This window comes from Paramormyrops kingsleyae, chromosome 3 (assembly GCF_048594095.1).
Source record: "Paramormyrops kingsleyae isolate MSU_618 chromosome 3, PKINGS_0.4, whole genome shotgun sequence".
In the NCBI taxonomy this organism is placed as follows: domain Eukaryota; kingdom Metazoa; phylum Chordata; class Actinopteri; order Osteoglossiformes; family Mormyridae; genus Paramormyrops; species Paramormyrops kingsleyae.
The window spans coordinates 36,277,255-36,299,308 of record NC_132799.1 but is presented as its reverse complement, the minus strand read 5'-3'; the positions used below and the strand labels follow the sequence as shown (position 1 = coordinate 36,299,308).

At 44.4% G+C, this 22,054-nt stretch overlaps 1 gene segment (V, D, J or C); it reads right to left on the bottom strand.

Moving 5' to 3' along the window:
• LOC140588283 (Ig kappa chain V-V region MOPC 21-like) overlaps positions 1–21,779 on the bottom strand; it is a 33,244-nt gene extending 11,465 nt beyond the window's left edge. The window contains 2 exon segments of the C gene segment in view: positions 21,239–21,560; positions 21,710–21,779. Coding sequence covers positions 21,239–21,560; positions 21,710–21,755 — 368 coding nt within the window.
• Between the last annotated feature and the right edge of the window lie 275 nt (positions 21,780–22,054).

Below are 22,054 nucleotides of genomic sequence, written 5' to 3'. Positions count from 1 at the left end.
GCACCTACCGGCAGAGGTTGGTCCTCTCGTAGGGGCCGAATGGGGCAGGCAGCGACAGCATGACCTGCGCCTCCGCAGTACAGGCACAACCCCCCGTGCGTTCTTCTTCGGCGTTCTGCTGAGGTGAGAGGGGATCGTCTGACTTGCATGGGTTCGGAGGTGTCTGGCCCGGGACCGGCCACGGCCCGCATGCTTTCTGCTTGGGTTCTTCTGCGTCGACGGTCTCTCACCGTACTGTCTATTCGCACGGCTTGATGCACCAGTTCCTCAAACGAGGGGGCCTCTCCTCTCGTGGAGAGTTCATCCTGTAAGTCAGGGTTCAGGGCACGCAGGAAGATTACCTGAAGGCAGTCATCTGGCCACCTTAGCGCAGCGGCGATAGTACGGAACTCTAAGGAGAAATCAGCCGCTGTCCGGTTACCCTGACGACACTCAAGTAGTCGGAATCCCGGGCTTCTGGCAACAGCCGGATAATCAAACACCTCCATTAAAGCGCGGTGGAACTCACCACCGGACCGCAGTAACGGGCTGTGGACAAGCTTTTGGCCCCAGCTGGGGTGGATCCAGTTGTCGTGGTGCATGTTGGCACCAACGACATAGGCAAGGGTAGAAGGGCTGTTCTGCAGGATAAATTTATAGAAGTCGCCAATAAGCTTAGAAGCAGAACGTCCATGGTGGTATTTTCCGAAATACTCCCCGTGCCACGCGCAAGTGAGGCTAAGTTAGCTGAGATAAGGAGATTAAATGCGTGGCTAAAAGGATGGTGTAGGAAAGAGGGGTTTAGGTTTATGGGGCACTGGAGGACCTTCTGGAACAGGTGGGACCTGTTCAAGCCGGATGGGTTGCATCTGAACCGGAGGGGAACCAGTGTACTGGGAAGGCGTATTTGTAGAGTAGTTGAGGAATGTTTAAACTAGGGACTGGGGGGGCAGGGAGGTTAGTTAAGTATGTAACTGGGGGGAAACGGAAAGCCCAAAAAAATCATATTATAAGTAGGCACTGTAATAGGCCTACCCTTTGCTGTCTGTATTTAAACGCCAGGAGTATTAGGAATAAAATTCATGATTTAGAGGCTCTTATCTCATCGGACTCTTATGATATTATAGCAATAACTGAAACGTGGTTGAGTGATAAGGATGGACAAGAATATAATATGGATGGTTACACGTTGTTCCGTAAAGACCGTATAGGTAAGAAGGGAGGTGGTGTTGCAGTATATGTAAAGGAAAACTTGCAGGCAAGGGAGCTTACTGATATAAGTAAAAGTACGGAAGCTATATGGGTAAAATTAGATGCTACAAACTCAAATAGCCTAATTGTCGGTGTTTGTTACAGAGCACCCAATGTAGCTGCTGAGGAAAGCAGATTGTTATACAGTGATATTAGGATTATGAGCAATAAAAATGATGTGGTAGTTATGGGTGATTTTAATCTACCGGGGATGCAGTGGGACATTGTTGCTGGCTCTTCTGAAAATGAACTTGAGATGGTGGAATTAGTACAGGATTGTTTTTTTACTCAGTTTGTTAACACCCCTACCAGGGGAGATGCCATTCTTGATCTTGTTTTGTCTAATAACCAGGACAGGATTGGTAAATTAAATGTTTTAGAACCACTTGACAGTAGCGATCATAACATGGTTAAATTTGAGGTTAAGTTTAGTGCCCGAAGAGCAAAGTCCAAATCAAAAATATATAATGTTAGGAAGGCTAACTTCAATTGTATGAGATTAAAACTAGAAACCGTGAACTGGATGGAGTTAAATAACAAAACTGTTGAAGAGGCATGGGAATTTTTTAAAAGCACATTATTGCAAGTACAAGAGGACTTCATACCTGTTTCTAGCAAGAATAAATCTAGGAAATTGCAACCTAGGTGGTTTAATAGGGACATAAAGTATAAAGTAAGGAGGAAAAGGGCTTTGTTCCAGAGATGGAAAATAACTGATGATGACATAATAAAGCAAGAGTATCTAAATCTACAGGCTGAATTAAAAAATGACATTAGACGAGCTAAAAGGAATGTCGAAAGGAAGATCGCATTGGAGGCTAAGGATGACGTTAAAAGTTTCTTCCAGTATTTTAACTCTAAAAGAGCTCTAAAAGCTGAAATTACTAATCTGCAGGATAGTAAGGGTCTTATAATTGAAAACGACATTGACATAGTAAATGAGTTCAATGATAGTTTTGCACGGGTATTCACTGTCGAGGACACTAGTAACTTACCAGTTCTTATTACTAATCCAACATCGTCTATAACTAATATATATATAACTGAAGCTGATGTTTTGCAAAGCCTAGCTAAGCTCAAAATAAATAAATCACAGGGCCCTGATGGCATCTTACCTATATTGTTAAAAGAGATGAGGGATATTATTTGCCGACCCTTAACATTACTGTTTCAAAAATCCTTATCTGAAGGTGTGGTACCTTCTGATTGGAAGCATGCCAACATAACGCCCATTTTCAAAAAAGGGGATAGAAGTAATTTGTCAAACTATAGGCCAATCAGTCTAACTTGTATAACTGGTAAAGTTATGGAGGCTATAATCAAAGAGAAAATGGTAGATTACCTGGACTCAAATAACATTTTGAGGGATAGCCAGCATGGATTTAGAGGTAGATCCTGTTTAACAAATCTGTTGGAGTTTTTTGAGGAAGCTACTCAGGAAGTTGATGATAAGAAGGCCTATGATGTCATCTATTTAGATTTCCAAAAGGCTTTTGATGTTGTTCCCCACAAGAGGCTCTCACTTAAACTCAAAGCGACAGGTATTTTAGGAACTGTAGCGACTTGGATTGATAACTGGTTAACGGATAGGAAGCAGCGAGTAGTTATAAGAGGCTCGATGTCACAGTGGGCCTGCGTTCATAGTGGGGTACCGCAGGGTTCAATTTTAGGACCACTTTTGTTCCTAATTTACATAAATGATATAGACACCAATATATACAGTAAACTGGTGAAATTTGCAGATGACACCAAGGTGGGTGGTGTAGCAGATACTGAACTAGCGGCTCAGCAGCTACAGCGGGATCTTAATTTAATTAGTGACTGGGCTGACACCTGGCAGATGAAATTTAACATAGACAAATGTAAGGTACTCCATGTAGGGAGCAGAAATATAAAGTACAGGTATTTTATGGGACCTACTGAAATAAAGGTAGCTGATTATGAGAAAGACCTTGGTGTGTATGTTGATGCTTCCATGTCTCATTCTCGCCAGTGTGGGGAAGCAATAAAAAAGGCCAATAGGATGTTGGGGTATATCTCCAGGTGTGTGGAGTTTAAGTCAAGGGAGGTAATGCTAAGATTATACAATTCCTTGGTGAGACCTCACCTAGAATATTGTGTACAGGTTTGGTCACCATATCTTAAAAAGGACATAGCGGCCTTAGAAAAGGTGCAGCGTAGGGCCACAAGAATGATTCCTGGTCTTAGAGGAATGTCATACGAGGAAAGGTTATTTGAGCTAAATCTGTTCAGCCTCAAGCAAAGGAGACTGAGGGGGGACATGATCCAGGTCTATAAGATTCTAACAGGTTTGGATGCTGTTCAACCGAATAGTTACTTCAGCATTAGTTCAAATACAAGAACTCGTGGCCATAGGTGGAAATTAGCGGGAGAACATTTCAAACTGGATTTAAGGAAGCACTTCTTTACACAGCGTGTAGTCAGAGTATGGAATAGTCTTCCTGATAACGTAGTGCAAGCTGAATCCTTGGGTTCCTTTAAATCAGAGCTAGATAAGATTTTAACAACTCTGAGCTATTAGTTAAGTTCTCCCCAAGCGAGCTCGATGGGCCGAATGGCCTCCTCTCGTTTGTATAGTTCTTATGTTGTCGCTCCATAGGGCGGTTGCCCACTCGCGTGCTCTTCGTCAGCAGCGAGATAGTAAAACGCACCTCTGCTCCAGATGTGGTGAACATCTCTGGGTGCTCCTCCACATAGAAGCCCACCTGCATCAAGAATCCCCGGCACTGGTCGGGGTTCCCGTCATATCGCTCCAGAAGGGCAATTGGCAGCGGAGCGCTGGGGCGAGAGGGAGAAGCCGGAAGAGGAATCTGCGCCGCCTGAGAGGAGAGAATCCATTCCACTGCGGAGACCCGCGTCTCCAGGTTCCCTGCTGGATCCATCCGTAGGCGAAGTGTTCTGTCACACCGGGTAGATAAGGGAGACACGGATCCAGAAGCACGGGGAAACAGAGCTTTAATCAGGCTAACAAGTCCAGAGACGGGGAGCGGAAATCGTGGTCGTAAAACAGGAGCAGGGGTCGAAAGCCGGGGAGTCAGTCCAACAGGCACACACAGGACGGGGGAACAGGCGAGCTGGATAACAGGGGAAGCCGGGCTCAGCAGGACAGGCGGGTCAAGAAGACAGGTCTTACAGACCAAACTGTTGGAATAGCGTCAGCGGGTGTAGAGGTAATAATGAAACGAAGTCGAGTGGAGCGGTGAATGTACCGCGGACGACGAGCAATACCAACTAAAGCTGCATGCATAAGCCATATGTCCCCGCATTTAATCTGGAGTGCTTGCGGTAAGCACATAGTTGTGCCGAGGAATTGGCAATCATGCTCAGGAAAGCAACACCAGCCACCTCCATGTTAGCCAGAACCCAAAAACTATACTCAACCAAGCAATAAACATAGTCAGTTAAGAAAGCAGAGACTTACCCACCAACATTGCTGGCACAGGGAGAGTATAGGGGGAGAGAGCTCGTGGAATAGGGAGTGAGCAGAATAAAACTCTGAAAAACTCCAGCATGAATCCAGTGAGAATCCAACGTAAATTATAAACAGCACGAAACAAGGCAGAAGACGAAGTGAACAGGAACAAAACAAAAACAAAAAGACGCCGGTGAGAAGTGGTAGCTAAAGCGCGCACAGCATACTGTGAACCGGTGTTACGCCAAAAAAGGCATCCCTGCCGTAGAATGCATGCCTGTCTCTAAATGACCGATTGGTCGCTGATCTGAAACGAGTTGAGCTACTTTGTCGAGTAAGGCTACCGTAGTGCTAATCAATAGCCCCAAAAAACCCGTAAAACTCTAACCCTAACCCCCAAAAAACCTCTAAGACCCTAACCCCCAAAACCCCCCTAAATCCCTAACCCCCAAAACACCCCTAAAACCCTAACCCTAACCCCTAAAAAACCCTTAAAAGCTCAACTCGTCGGAACACCAGCATGCATTCTAAGGCAGGGATGCGTTCCTGCCGTAGAATGCGTGCCTGCCTCTAAATGACCGATTGGTCACTGATCTGAAACGAGTTGAGGTACTTTGTCGAGTTACTCTACTGTAGTGCTAATTGAAAGCCCTAACCCTAACCCTTACCCTAACCCTAATCCCCAAAAAACCCGTAAAACCCTAACCCTAACCAACAAAACACCCCTAAAGCCCTAAAACCCTAAACCTAAAAAAAACCCCTAAAAGCTCAACTTGTCAGAACATCGGCATGCATTCTACGGCAGGGATGGTGTGCAGCAGAACATTCATGTAAAAATAGTATGTAAAAGCAAAAAGTTTTTATAGATTTGAAAGATAAATTATCTGAACCAAAAACACTTAGTTGGCTTTGGTTGATTTTCTTCAAGACTTAAAATTTTCAAATGGAATCAAAACTTAAAAATCTGATGCAGTAAATTGCCATGAAATTTTAAGCTGTCTTAACTTTTTCTTTTTTTTCAGTGTATAAATAATAAGCTATTTTCTGTAAAAATTGTAATATTTTTAAAGTTTTTTTAATCATGTTACACTTAGTGAAAAGTGAAGCTTCGGTTTAACTTTCCCCTCAGCACCTGCAGTGAGTCCCAGCTGCAGCAGTGGAGTCACTGTACAGTCTGATATGAGGGAGGTTTTTGTATGGCTCTGTATCACTGTGTGAACACACGTTGACTACTGGGGTAGTGGAAACTCTGACAGTAATAATCACCTACATCTTCAGCCTGGACTCCACTGATGGTCAGAGTGAAGTCAGTATTAGATCCACTGCCAGTAAATCGAGACGGAGTCCCAGAGAAAAGTTGTGTTGCTCCATAGATCAAGAGTTTAGGAGCTTCTCCGGGTTTCTGTAGATACCAGGCTAAATGATTATTGTTATACACAGCTGTATTGACTTTACAGCTCATAGTGACAGTCTGTCCTTGGAGAACAGCCTTTACTGCAGGAGTCTGAGTCACAATGAACTGACCACTGGATTCTGCAAGTAAGATCAAAATGTAAACATGTTAGTAAGAATAAAAAGATAAGCACTAACAGGTCAAATTTTTCGATTTTAAATTTTGTAAATAAATCCATATGCAAACATATGATTTATAACAAATGAATATCAGTGGTTGTCTTTAGCGAAAAAACAATGAGCTGAATATCTATATTAAGTTTGCATATTATTTTTGAATCTCTATATGAATAATGACCATTATTTGCCAATAAAAAGTACAGAATATTACCCTGAGAGAAAAAGGCAAAGACCACAATGAAGATGCTGATAGACGCCATAGCTGTGTGGGTGTCTGTCGCTGTGAAATACAGACAGCTGTCAGTCATGAAGTGTTATGAACAGGATTATAAGCACCATCAAGGCACTGAAGCATGTGCTGCTTATGCAAAGTGTCTCCTCTATGCAAATTACCATCCTGGGCCATCAGGCCCATAGTTGGGAGTTAATGGGTCACACTGGACCCTATTATATATATATATATATATGCAGTTAATCAACCTGGAGATATTGAAGTGAGGCTGACTAAAAAGAAAAAGAAACAATGAAAAGAGGTGAGATCCATCTGTAACCATGTTTCTCACCCGAATTATAGATTTATACAGCTCTTGTGAAGAAAGCATGTCATCTGTACAGCTGTAAAATCAGTGATCAAGACAAGTAATGAGCGCCTCACATTTGTTGTGCGACATGTGCTGTCTGTCTGAGACCCTGCCTCAGAGGCACTCGAAAGACAGGGTCGTTTGCTGTCCCGATGATATGGCAAGAACAGAAAGACCATGTGACGGACTGTTACTTCTGTTTGACTAATGTGTCTGGTTTCTCTGCCAAAAACAAGTAGTCAATTGAATATCCTAGTCTGCCTTCAGCAATGAGATCCGTGCCACATAACCAGTCTTCCAATTCCGAAACCATCAGAGGAGTGTATCTTAGACGAGCCAGATGAAGAAACTGCAATGCAGGGAACTGGCAGGGACATTGATCTGGATTTTGAACCATGCTCGTCTGTCAAAAGCAAAAGGTAAATTGTTGGGTTCAACACAGATAGAATGGCGTTTGATGTCACCAGGTACGAATATTTTCTGCAACGTGATGTACCTGACATTGAATACAAATGAAAATCAAGAGCAAAACACTTCTAATTATGTTGAATTTAATAGTGTATGAGAAACATAAACGCAAATAAATATGTTATTGCTGGTAAAGAGTTAACTGTCTATTTCTCAGAGTTCCTACGTGATGCAGCAAAACCAAAATTATATTTGTGCATACCCAACAGGTACCTGTCTCAATCAGCAAAAACTTTCCAGGAAGCAAAACTAGAAAAAAATAGATGTGCAGTGTTTCCAGACGTGTAAGCCGGGGAAAATGCATTACTATTTATAGATTGACTATAAAAAAACTTCATTTCCATTTTTCTCAAAAACTGTACATGCTAGAAAGGAACCAAAGTTAGATTTGAATTCAGCAACAAAAACTCCTTTAGGAACATCAGTTTTGTTGCCCAGTGTTACAGGTCTGTGTGTGTGTACCTTTTAATTGTGACTTTTAATAAATATTATGAGTTTATCAGCAGGGAATCGGGTGATGTCACATCATGTCAGTCTTTTTGTTTCAAGCAGGGATTCTTAAGCTGGGGGCCAAGGATAGATTACAGGGGGGTCTGTGAACTTGGATGGGAAAATAGTATCTTAATCTCCAGTGACCTCTAGCAATAAAGTGTTAAAAACAATATTCTGATAAGAGATCAGACAGCCAAAGGGCTCCATAGCACAAAAAGGACAAGAATTCCTGGTTTAAAGAGATGGAGATGAAACACATCAACATAAACACACTGAGGTTTAATTATGTGGTTCACTAAGGTAATATTAGTAATAATAACCTGGGGGACCAGGATCAGTGTGATATAACAGAAAACTGTGAGTGTGTATGTCAGACACAGGGAGGGTGTGGATAGTTCAGGGGAGGGATGAGGTCAGGGAACAAGCCCATCTGCACACCGGTGATCAAGTGTTAAGATTATGAAGACAGAGAGAGAGAGAGAGCAGGAGCAGTGGTCCAGTTCTCAGGGGGCTTCCTGATGGATGAAGAATTATTGCTGCAGAAGGGATCAGCAGTAATGTTACCCAGGGCCTGGAAACCTCAGTCACTGGTGGCCTTGCTGCAGCCAGTCACAGTTAGATGTGGCCTCTGTGGAAACTGCTGGTGGCCAGTTGGATCTTAATGGTTGTTAGGTTGAGAAGTTTTAAGGAGTTTCCACCTTCTGCTAGTACCTAAACTTATATTCTGCTGATTAATAGCACAGGACTGAGATGTTCAAAGCGCTGTCCTCCTCAAATGATACATGACAAACAATCAACAACATGAAAATGATCATGCAAAAATGTGATAGACATCAAAGTAGGACAATAACTTTGAAATGTCATTCCAGTTGGTTTGATCCCACTGAACTGCTACAGAACTAATGATGCATATGAAGTCATGTGCTGCATAATGACGTGTCAGTCAGCGATGGACTACATATACAATGGTGTTCCATCTATTTTCTGAAAACACTTATCCTATTGGGGCGGGGGGGGGGGGTCCAGAGCTTATCCCAGAGGCTACAGGCACAAGGTAGGGAACAACCCAGGATGGGGCACTAACCCATCACAAAGAGAGATTTCTCCCACAGGGATCCTCAACATGTGCCAACTGTTATTTATTACTATCATGTTTAAAATAAACATGCTAATTGAATTGTTTTGTTGTCTTAATTAATAATAATTAGTTGGCACAGATTTTGCTGTTTTGAATTCTAAGTTTTTCAAGGTTTTTTCGCATATTCATGAAAGACATGGTCCGAACAAAAGACTATAAATTGGCTCTTTCATTGTTAGGAATTCTTAGTATGTAAAAGCAAAAATCTGAAGTTTTTATAGATATGAAAGATAAAGTATTTGAACAAAAAATAATTAGTTGGCTTTAGTTGATTTTCTTCAAAACTTAAAAGTTTCAGTTAGCCTCAAAACTCAAAAATCTGGTGCAGTAAGTTGCCTTAAAATTTTAAGTTGTCTTAACTTTCTCTTTTTACAGTTTATAAGTTATTATCTGTAAAAATTGTAATATTTTATGTGTTTTTTTTTTTTACCATTTTTTTTACCTTACGAGGCAGAAATGTAAAGCGCATTGAGACAATGTAATGTTGTGATAATGCGCTATATAAATAAAATTGAATTGAATTGAATGAAGAAATTAGTATGACCTACAGGAAAATAAAAAGGTATTTTATAAGGAGTAATCATACAGCTAAATGTAAGATACCTGTGTGCATTCAGTCTGTTGACCTTGTTTGATCTCCTCTGAGGGACTTTATCTTCCCCCTCAGCACCTGCAGTGAGCCCCAGCTGCAGCAGTGCAGTCACTGTGCAGTCTGACTGAGGGAGGTTTTTGTACAGCTCTGTATCACTGTGTGAACACACGTTGACTATTGGGGTAGTGGAAACTCTGACAGTAATAATCTCCTGCATCTTCAGCCTGGACTCCACTTATGGTCAGAGTGAAATCAGTACCAGATCCACTGCCAGTGAATCTAGAAGAAGTCCCTGAGTTAAGGGTACTTGCATAATATATCAAGAGTTTAGGAGCTTCTCCGGGTTTCTGTAGATACCAGGCTAAATGATTACTGTTATACACAGCTGTATTGACTTTACAGCTCATAGTGACAGTCTGTCCTTGGAGAATAGCCTTTACTGCAGGAGTCTGAGTCACAATGAACTGACCACTGGATTCTGCAAGTAAGATCAAAATGTAAACATGTTAGTAAAAATAAAAAGATAAGTAATAACAGGTGAAATATTTTATTTTAAATTTTGTAAATAAATCCATATGCAAACCCAAATTATTTATAACAAAAGAATATCAGTGGTTGTCCTTAGCGAGAACACAATGAGCTGAATATCTATATTGAGTTTGCATATAATTGTTGAATCTCTATATGAATAATGACCATTATTTGCCAATAAAAAGTACAGAATATTACCTTGAGTGAAAAAGGCAAAGACCACAATGAAGATGCTGATAGACGTCATAGCTGTGTTGGTGTCTGTCGCTGTGAAGTACAGACAGCTGTCAGTCATGAAGTGTTATGAACAGGATTATAAGCACCATCAAGGCACTGAAGCATGTGCTGCTTATGCAAAGTGTCTCCTCTATGCAAATTACCATCCTGGGCCATCAGGCCCATAGTTGGGAGTTAATGGGTCACGCTGGACCCTATTAAATATATATATATATATATATATATATATATATATATGCAGTTAATCAACCTGGAGATATTGAAGTGAGGCTGACTAAAAAGAAAAAAAAACTATGAAAAGAGGTGAGATCCATCTGTAACCATGTTTCTCACCCGAATTACAGATTTATACAGCTCTTGTGAAGAAAGCATATCATCTATACAGCTGTAAAATCAGTGATCAAGACAAGTAATGAGCGCCTCACATTTGTTGTGCGACATGTGCTGTCTGTCTGAGACCCTGCCTCAGAGGCACTCGAAAGACAGTGTCATTTGCTGTCCTGATGATATGGCAAGAACAGAAAGACCATGTGACGGACTGTTACTTCTGTTTGATTAATGTGTCTGGTTTCTCTGCCAAAAACAAGTAGTCAATTGAATATCCTAGTCTGCCTTCAGCAATGAGATCCGTGCCACATAACCAGTCTTCCAATTCCGAAACCATCAGAGGAGCGTATCTTAGACAAGCCAGATGAAGAAACTGCAATGCAGGGAACTGGCAGGGACATTGATCTGGATTTTGAACCGTACTCGTCTGTCAAAAGCAAAAGGCAAATTGTTGGGTTCAACACAGTTAGAATGGCGTTTGATGTTGTCACGTTTCACGGGTGAGCGAGCGGGTAAGCAGGCGCACGGAGCCGGAGGTTCGGGGAAACAGGACGTTTAATCAGGACAAGGGCAACCAGGAAGCAACGACACGTAACATAACAATGACCGATCTGGGGATGACTGACTCTGACAAGGACTAAATACACTAGACAAGTTGAGGGAAACGAGCAACAGGTGAGATCCATCAGGGAAGAACACGAGGTAATGAGGGGGGCGTGGCACACATCGGGATCGGACGGAGCGGGGCGTGACATAACCCCCCCACAAAGGCGCGCACACCGGGCGCGCCCAAGAGGAGGCGACGGACGAGACGGAACCGGGGAACAGGACCTGGAAGACAAAGCAAAACATCAACCAAAACCAGGGAACAAGACAGAGACACAAAACAGGAACAAAGACGAGAAGAAGGACAGGACACGACAGAGGACGGGGAACGCACACAGGCAGAGAGAAAAAGGAGACACAGAGGGGACACCCACAGGCGACACGAAGGGGCCAGGAGTGCACGGAGGAGGAACAAAGGGACGAGGAGCAGAGACAGGCGGGACAAAGGGAAAGGGAGGCGGAAAAAGGGGAGCCTGAAGGAGCCCAAGCGGGCGACGGGCAGCGGCCGGAGGGGCCGCAGGGGAGAGGGAGGAGGGACCAGGAGGGGACCACCCAGGGGCCAAGGGAACGGGACGAGGGAGTGACGGAGGGGACACGGAGGGAGCAGGAGGGAACACCAGAGAAGGCAGGCAGGAGGGGGAAGCCGCGGCAGGCGGAGGCGCAGCCGGAGCCGGCGAAGGCGCCGTCCGACGCCCAGCCGGAGCAGGGGGGCCCGGAGGCGGCCGACACGGACCCGGAGGCGGGACCGAGGACCGGCACTTGCCTTGCCGGGGAAAGGGCGAGGGAGTCAGGAGGGAGGCAACCAGCGGGGCAGCCGGAGCCTCGGGCGGGGCAGCCAGAGCCGCGGACGTGGCCGCAGGCGGAGCAGCCAGAGCCGCGGGCAGGAAGGGAGAGGCGGCCTCCGGCAGGGCCGCGGACAGGACGGGAGAGGCGGCCTCGGACGGGGCCGCGGGCAGGACGGGAGAGGCGGCCTCGGACGGGGCCGCGGGCGTGTGGCCAGCAGGAGGCGCCTCAGCGGGCACCTCAGGAAGAGCGGAGGCAGCTGCAGGCGTGCGACCAGCAGGGGCCGCCGGGGCAGGCGCCTCGGGCGTCCGGTCAGCAGGGGGCGCCTCGGCGGGTGCCGCCAGCACGCGACCAGCAGGGGGCGCAACCGCAGCCACCTCAGGCAGTTCAGGCGCCGGCAGGACCGGCAGTTCAGGAGCCGGCAGGACAGGCGAGACAGGCGGGTCAAGAGCCGGCAGGACAGACGAGACAGGCAGTTCAGGTGCCGGCAGGACGGGCGCCGCCGTCACGTGGCCAGCAAGGGGCGCCTCGTCGGGCGCTACAGTCACTTGGCCAGCAGGGGGCGCCGCAGCGGGCGCCGCCATCACGCGGCCAGCAGGGGCCACTGCGGCGGGTGCCGCCATCACGTGGCCAGCAGGGGGCACCGCGGCAGGTGCCGCAGCCAGAGTGGTGGCCGCTGCAGGGACTGCAGGCAGAGCAGGCAGGACGGCCGGGTCTGGTGGGACAGGCAGGACAGGCGGTTCCGCTGACAAAGCGGCGGAAGCTGCAGCAGGCAGTGCCGCGGGCAGAGCGGCTGCAGCAGGCAGGACAGGCGGGTCCAGCAGGACAGGCGGGTCAGGTGGGTCTAGCAGGACAGGCGAGTCAGGCGGTGCTGCGGGCAGGTCGGCGGCGGCAGCAGGCAGCGCAGCCGCGGGCGGATCGGCGGCGGCAGCAGGCAGCGCAGCCGCGGACGGATCGGTGGCGGCAGCAAGCAGCGCAGCCGCGGGCAGATCGGCGGCGGCAGCGGGCAGCGCAGCCGCGGGCAGATCGGCGGCAGCAGCAGGCAGCGCAGCCGGCAGGTCCGGATCGGACTGGTCCGGAGCAGGCAGGAGGGATGCTGAGCGCGGATGCGCCTTCCCTGTAAGGGCTCTAGGGACCCGAGGGATAGCGTCCCTAACGGCGCTTATGCCGCCGTGTCCCAGACGCTCCGGCCGATAAAAGTATGCCTCTAGTGGAGGCGGCTTCTCCAGGTGGGGCCGGGTCAGGCTGGTAGCGGCAAGGTCCTCCCAGGCGGGGAGCAGAGAGCACGCTCCCAGGGAGAGCGTTGGGATTGCCACCCGTCGCTCGGTGAGCCGGTGCATCAGGCGGCGGAGGCATTTCCGTGCCCTCTGGAGCGGATAGTCCTGTCCAGGCGGGCGCTCCTTTCGGGCGCTCCTTCCGTGCCCCGGTCGGCCAGCTCCAAGGCCACCGGGTCCTCCTGGACCTCGGGCTCCGATCGCCAATGCACAAAGTCTTGCAGCAGACCGAGCCGGGTGTGCTCGGCCTGCTGCTTTGTGCTCTCGCGGAGATCGGTCATTCTGTCACGTTTCACGGGTGAGCGAGCGGGTAAGCAGGCGCACGGAGCCGGAGGTTCGGGGAAACAGGACGTTTAATCAGGACAAGGGCAACCAGGAAGCAACGACACGTAACATAACAATGACCGATCTGGGGATGACTGACTCTGACAAGGACTAAATACACTAGACAAGTTGAGGGAAACGAGCAACAGGTGAGATCCATCAGGGAAGAACACGAGGTAATGAGGGGGGCGTGGCACACATCGGGATCGGACGGAGCGGGGCGTGACAGATGTCACCAGGTACGAATATTTTCTGCAACGTGATGTACCTGACATTGAATACAAACGAAAATCAAGAGCAAAACACTTCTAATTATGTTGAATTTAATAGCGTATGAGAAACATAAACGCAATTAAATGTGTTATTGCTGGCAAAGAGTTAACTGTCTATTTCTCAGAGTTCCTACGTGATGCAGCAAAACCAAAATTATATTTGTGCATACCCAACAGGTACCTGTCTCAATCAGCAAAAACTTTCCAGGAAGCAAAACTAGAAAAAAATAGATAAGAACATAAGAACTATACAAACGAGAGGAGGCCATTCGGCCCATCGAGCTCGCTTGGGGAGAACTTAACTAATAGCTCAGAGTTGTTAAAATCTTATCTAGCTCTGATTTAAAGGAACCCAAGGATTCAGCTTGCACTACGTTATCAGGAAGACTATTCCATACTCTGACTACACGCTGTGTAAAGAAGTGCTTCCTTAAATCCAGTTTGAAATGTTCTCCCGCTAATTTCCACCTATGGCCACGAGTTCTTGTATTTGAACTAATGCTGAAGTAACTATTCGGTTGAACAGCATCCAAACCTGTTAGAATCTTATAGACCTGGATCATGTCCCCCCTCAGTCTCCTTTGCTTGAGGCTGAACAGATTTAGCTCAAATAACCTTTCCTCGTATGACATTCCTCTAAGACCAGGAATCATTCTTGTGGCCCTACGCTGCACCTTTTCTAAGGCCGCTATGTCCTTTTTAAGATATGGTGACCAAACCTGTACACAATATTCTAGGTGAGGTCTCACCAAGGAATTGTATAATCTTAGCATTACCTCCCTTGACTTAAACTCCACACACCTGGAGATGTACCCCAACATCCTATTGGCCTTTTTTATTGCTTCCCCACACTGGCGAGAATGAGACATGGAAGCATCAACATACACACCAAGGTCTTTCTCATAATCAGCTACCTTTATTTCAGTAGGTCCCATAAAATACCTGTACTTTATATTTCTGCTCCCTACATGGAGTACCTTACATTTGTCTATGTTAAATTTCATCTGCCAGGTGTCAGCCCAGTCACTAATTAAATTAAGATCCCGCTGTAGCTGCTGAGCCGCTAGTTCAGTATCTGCTACACCACCCACCTTGGTGTCATCTGCAAATTTCACCAGTTTACTGTATATATTGGTGTCTATATCATTTATGTAAATTAGGAACAAAAGTGGTCCTAAAATTGAACCCTGCGGTACCCCACTATGAACGCAGGCCCACTGTGACATCGAGCCTCTTATAACTACTCGCTGCTTCCTATCCGTTAACCAGTTATCAATCCAAGTCGCTACAGTTCCTAAAATACCTGTCGCTTTGAGTTTAAGTGAGAGCCTCTTGTGGGGAACAACATCAAAAGCCTTTTGGAAATCTAAATAGATGACATCATAGGCCTTCTTATCATCAACTTCCTGAGTAGCTTCCTCAAAAAACTCCAACAGATTTGTTAAACAGGATCTACCTCTCCTAAATCCATGCTGGCTATCCCTCAAAATGTTATTTGAGTCCAGGTAATCTACCATTTTCTCTTTGATTATAGCCTCCATAACTTTACCAGTTATACAAGTTAGACTGATTGGCCTATAGTTTGACAAATTACTTCTATCCCCTTTTTTGAAAATGGGCGTTATGTTGGCATGCTTCCAATCAGAAGGTACCACACCTTCAGATAAGGATTTTTGAAACAGTAATGTTAAGGGTCGGCAAATAATATCCCTCATCTCTTTTAACACTATAGGTAAGATGCCATCAGGGCCCTGTGATTTATTTATTTTGAGCTTAGCTAGGCTTTGCAAAACATCAGTGTTTCCAGACGTGTAAGCCGGGGAAAATGCATTACTATTTATAGATTGACTATAAAAAAAACTTCATTTCCATTTTTCTCAAAAACTGTACATGCTAGAAAGGAACCAAAGTTAGATTTGAATTCAGCAAGAAAAACTTCTTTAGGAACATCAGTTTTTGTTGCCCAGTGTTACAGGTCTCTGTGTGTGTACCTTTTAATTGTGACTTTTAATAAATATTATGAGTTTATCAGCAGGGAATCGGGTGATGTCACATCATGTCAGTCTTTTTGTTTCGAGCAAGGATTCTTAAGCTGGGGGCCAAGGATAGATTACAGGAGGTCTGTGAACTTGGATGGGAAAATGGTATCTTAATCTCCAGTGACCTCTAGCAATAAAGTGTTAAAAACAATATTCTGATAAGAGGACAGACGGCCAAAGGGCTCCATAGCACAAAAAGGACAAGAATTTCTGGATTAAAGAGATGGAGATGAAACACATCAACATAAACACACTGAGGTTTAATTATGTGGTTCACTGAGGTAATATTAGTAATAATAACCTGGGGGACCAGGATCAGTGTGATATAACGTTAAACTGTGAGTGTGTATGTCAGACACAGGGAGGGTGTGGATAGTTCAGGGGAGGGATGAGGTCAGGGAACAAGCCCATCTGCACACCGGTGATCAAGTGTTAAGATTATGAAGACAGAGAGAGAGAGCAGGAGCAGTGGTCCGGTTCTCAGGGGGCTTCCTGATGGATGAAGAATTATTGCTGCAGAAGGGATCAGCAGTAATGTTTCCCAGGGCCTGGAAACCTCAGTCACTGGTGGCCTTGCTGCAGCCAGTCACAGTTAGATGTGGCCTCTGTGGAAACTTCTGGTGGCCAGTTGAATGTGAATGATTGTTAGGTTGAGAAGTTTAAAGAAATTTCCACCTTCTGCTAGTACCTAAACTTATATTCTGCTGATTAATAGCACAGGACTGAGATGTTCAAAGCGCTGTCCTCCTCAAATGATACATGACAAACAATCAACAACATGAAAATGATCATGCAAAAATGTGATAGTCACCAAAGTAGGACAATAACTTTGAAATGTCATTCCAGTTGGTTTGATCCCACTGAACTCCTACAGAACTAATGATGCATATGAAGTCATGTGCTGCATAATGACGTGTCAGTCAGCGATGGACTACATATACAATGGTGTTCCATCTATTTTCTGAAAACACTTATCCTATTGGGGTCCAGAGCTTATCCCAGAGGCTACAGGCACAAGGTAGGGAACAACCCAGGGTGGGGCACCAACCCATCACAAATAGAGATTTCTCCCACAGGGATCCTCAACATGTGCCAACTCTTATTTATTACCATCATGTTTAAAATAAACATGCTAATTGAATTGTTTTGTTGTCTTAATTAATAATAATTAGTTGGCACAGATTTTGCTGTTTTGAATTCTAAGTTTTTCAAGGTTTTTCGCATATTCATGAAAGACATGGTCCGAACAAAAGACTAAGTTGGCTCTTTCATTGTTAGGAATTCTTAGTATGTAAAAGCAAAAATTTGAAGTTTTTATAGATATGAAAGATAAAGTATTTGAACAAAAAATAATTAGTTGGCTTTAGTTGATTTTCTTCAAAACTTAAAAGTTTCAGTTACCTACTGAAGTGACCTACAGGAAAATAAAAAGGTAATTTATAAGGAGCTAAATGTAAGATACTTGTGTGCATTCAGTCTGTTGACCCTGTTTGATCTCCTCTGAGGGACTTTATCTTCCCCCTCAGCACCTGCAGTGAGTCCCAGCTGCAGCAGTGCAGTCACTGTGCAGTCTGACTGAGGGAGGTTTTTGTACGGTTCTGTATCACTGTGTGAACACACGTTGACTATTGGGGTAGTGGAAACTCTGACAGTAATAATCTCCTGCATCTTCAGCCTGGACTCCACTGATGGTCAGAGTGAAATCAGTACCAGATCCACTGCCAGTGAATCTAGAAGAAGTCCCTGAGTTAAGGGTACTTGCATAATATATCAGGAGTTTAGGAGCTTCTCCAGGTTTCTGTAGATACCAGGCTAAACAATTACTGCTATACACAGCTGTATTGACTTTACAGCTCATAGTGACAGTCTGTCCATGGAGAACAGCCTTTACTGCAGGAGTCTGAGTCACAATGAACTGACCACTGGATTCTGCAAGTAAGATCAAAATGTAAACATGTTAGTAAAAATAAAAAGATAAGTAATAACAGGTCAAATTTTTTATTTTAAATTTTGTAAATAAATCCATATGCAAACCCAAATTATTTATAACAAAAGAATATCAGTGGTTGTCCTTAGCGAGAACACAATGAACTGAATATCTATATTAAGTTTGCATATCATTGTTGAATCTCTATATGAATAATGACCATTATTTGCCAATAAAAAGTACAGAATATTACCTTGAGCAAAAAAGGCATAGACCACAATGAAGATGCTGATAGACGCCATAACTGTGTGGGTGTCTATCGCTGTGAAGTACAGACAGCTGTCAGTCATGAAGTGTTATGAACAGGATTATAAGCACCATCAAGGCACTGAAGCATGTGCTGCTTATGCAAAGTGCCTCCTCTATGCAAATTACCATCCTGGGCCATTAGGCCCATAGAGTGAAGGTTAATGGGCCACGCTGGACTCAATCTGATGCATATATATGCAGTTAATCAACCTAGAGATATTGAACTGGTGATACTGACTAAAGAAAACAATGAAAAGAGGTGAGATCTATCTGCAACCATATATGTCACCCGAATGATAGATTTCAGCAGCTTTTAGCATGCATGTCCTCACAAACTTTAGTGCTTTAAATACCTGAACAGTAGACTGGACTGGGCAGACACACAGCAGCTCTGTACAAGAAATGCAACAGCAGACTCTACTTTGTTGACCCTACTCTGAGGAAGCTCTGATCTTTTGGTGTGTAGCAAGCTGCTGAGTATGTTTTATCAGTCCAGAGGGACCAGCTTGTTTTTCTACTTTCTGGGGGGAAATGTCAGGATCAGGCCCTGTCCTACCCCTTCGGTATGTCTGTTCCCTGTTTAGCCAGCAGGTGTCGCTGGCCATCCCGTGTCCTTAGCTCCTAGTATTTCTACCTGGAAGCCGATTGCCTGTGCATCTCCAGCCAACACTTCTACAGCTTTCCAATATTCACAGCTAATTATCTGTGCCTTTCTCCAACATTTATGGCCACTGAGCTCAACCATTTTCCAATATTGCCCATCTCTGCCAATTGCTTCTGAGAATCTCCATCTTTCTGACAAAACAATTCACAGCGAATGAGCTTTGCCTTTGTCCAAGATTTCCCATCTTGGCGAATCATTGCTGAGAATCCACATCTTAAGACTAAAGGTTTTATGTGTTGCTTGCAGTTTTTATAATATTGGTGATCAGGGCAGTAGCCAGCTATGAGGTCACTGAGGTCCGGAAGTCAAGTTTTTAAGAGCAAAAAATAAAATTTGAAGCCAAATACTGTATGTCATGCCCCGCTCGTCTGATCCCCGTGTGCCACGCCTCCCTCCCTCCCTCCCTCACTCACTGCCCCATGTGCAGGCGAGTCGAGCTGTAAATACAGGCAAACAGAGGTACACGGCAACGAACATCAATGACAGACCTAGGGAAACAGACTTGAACGCGGACTAAATACACAAGACAAGCAGAGAATAACAGGCAACAGGCGATACCAATCAGGAATAACCACGAGGTAACGAGGGGGGCGTGGCACACATGAGGATCGGACGAGCAGGTCATGACAACGGCCGTGTAGGTGATTTGCGGTCATGTAATGCATTCTTATTACTACCTAATTGGGATCGGATGTTACTCAGTGGTTACGTATACGTTTATTTGTCTTTAATTTTCTCTTATTTAATTAGTTTTGCAGTTAGCCATTTAGGCTATAGTTTTCATCTTTAGGTTTCTAATAGGCTAATTTAATTTTGACCCTTAGTTTTCTAAATCATCTCTTGTTCTCTTTATTAGACAGTCTCAGGAGTGGGTCCGGCTTATGTGTCACTGCATGTTTGTCGTGCATAACTGTGTACATAAATAAAATCGTCAATCAAGAAAACCTTAGATACGGGGGAAAAAGATCATTCTTCTGATTCTTCGACAGAACAATGTTTGTCTTTTCCTTATCTTAATTTCATTCATTTTGTTTTCATTTTTTAATTATCAAATTTAATTTAATTTATGATTTTATTGGTAACATGCATTTTCTTTTAATTTATGCTTTTTCTGTAAAGCACTTTGACTGACTATGTATGAAAATGTGTAATACGAATTAGCTTGCCTTGCCTAATAGATGGATAATAGTTCATATCTCTGTTCTTTATGTGTGCCTCACATTAAATAAAGAAGCAGAACAGTGCAGCACAGGGGACAGACAGCTGTTTGAGGCACAATTAGCATGCTGCTGTGGATTTCATATTAAGGTGTCAGCAACTTCAGCAAATGAGTGATATGATGTATCACATACAGTATGTGTGTATGTGTGTTTATGTACACTGTATATGTTTTTGGACCCAATTTCCCCACATTGTGATAAAAACCATTTTACCGTAACGTCAAATTTATAAAAATATGTGAATGTAATCAAAACAACTCAAAATGCCAGAAGTCTCATATTTTGTTTGGTTACTTACGGTAATGGTTAGGGCTGGGTAGGGGTTAAGGTCATCATCGTTCGCAATAGCATGTTTCCCATAGAAATGAATGAGTGGTCCCCACAAAGATATGATTACAGATCTATGTGTGTGTGTATGTGTGTGTGTGTACCTTTTAACTGTGACTAGTAATAAATATTATGAGTGTATCAGCAGGGAATCAGGTGATGTTGCGTCATGTCAGTCTTTTTGTTTCAAGCAGTGATTCTTAACCTGGCAGCCAAGGATAGATTACAGGGGGGTCTGTGAACTTGGATGGGAAAATTGTATCTTAATCTCCAGTGACCTCTAGCAATAAAGTGTTAAAAACAATATTCTGCTAAGAGGCCCACAGGCCAGACACCCAGAGGGGTTTATGATACAAAAAGGTCAGGAATTCCTGGTCTAATGAGATGGAGATGAAACACATCAGCATAAATACACTGAGGTTTACTTACTTGGTGATTCATAAAGGTAATATTAGTAATAATAACCTGGGGGAGCAGGATCAGTGTGATATAACGTTAAACTGTGAGTGTGTATGTCAGACACAGGGAGGGTGTGGATAGTTCAGGGGAGGGATGAGGTCAGGGAACAAGCCCATCTGCACACCGGTGATCAAGTGTTAAGATTATGAAGACAGAGAGAGAGCAGTAGCAGTGGTCCAGAATTATATACAGTGTATAATACTTGATAATGAAAATAACTATGTTACTAGTTTATGTATTTACTATACTGGACGATTACAGTAAAATGGAAGATACCTGTGTGTATTCAGTCTGTTAAATTGGTTTGATCTCCTGGGAGATTTTATTTTATCTTCCCCCTCAGCACCTGCAGTGAGTCCCAGCTGCAGCAGTGCAGTCACTGTGCAGTCTGACTGAGGGAGGTTTTTGTATGGCTTTGTATCACTGTGTGAACACATATTGACTATTGAGGTAGTGGAAACTCTGACAGTAATAATCTCCTGCATCTTCAGCCTGGACTCCACTGATGGTCAGAGTGAAGTCAGTACTAGATCCGCTGCCAGTGAATCGAGATGGAATCCCAGAGTTACGGGTACTTGCACGATAGATCAGGAGTTTAGGAGCTTCTGCAGGTTTCTGCTGGTACCAGGCCATGTGGTGGCCATTACTATCAGTATACACAGAGCTGCTGGTTTTACAATTTATAGTGACTGTCTGTCCTAAGGAAACTGATATCAGCTCTGGAGTCTGAGTCACAGTCACTTGTCCTCTGGATTCTGAAAATACATACAAAATAAAAACATATGAACAACTGAATACATATACAAAACTACCACACTAAGAAACTTCAGACATCTAAATGTTTGGAAAAATGCACAATTCATCATGCAATGAGTTGCAAAAAGACAAGCTTGTTCTGTTTTACCGTGAGTGAGGATGAAGAGCAAGATGCTGAGGCTGATCAAAGTCATGTTTGTTTGGAGTCTGTTGTGATGAAAGGCAGCTGTCAGTCATGAAGTGTTAAACCTCCTGGAATATAAACCCTCCCAGAGCACTGAGGCATGAGCTGAAATGCAAAGTTTCTTCTGATTGACATCATAACCGCAGAGGAAATAAGGAACTTTTGCTTTTGCTAATGAGAAAAAAATCTTTATGCCCTAGAGCACAGGTGTCAGACTCCAGTCCTGGGGGGCCGGAGCCCTGCACATTTTTGGGTTTCCCCTCGTTTAACACACCTGATTCAACTTCTTGTGCTAATTACCACATAGCT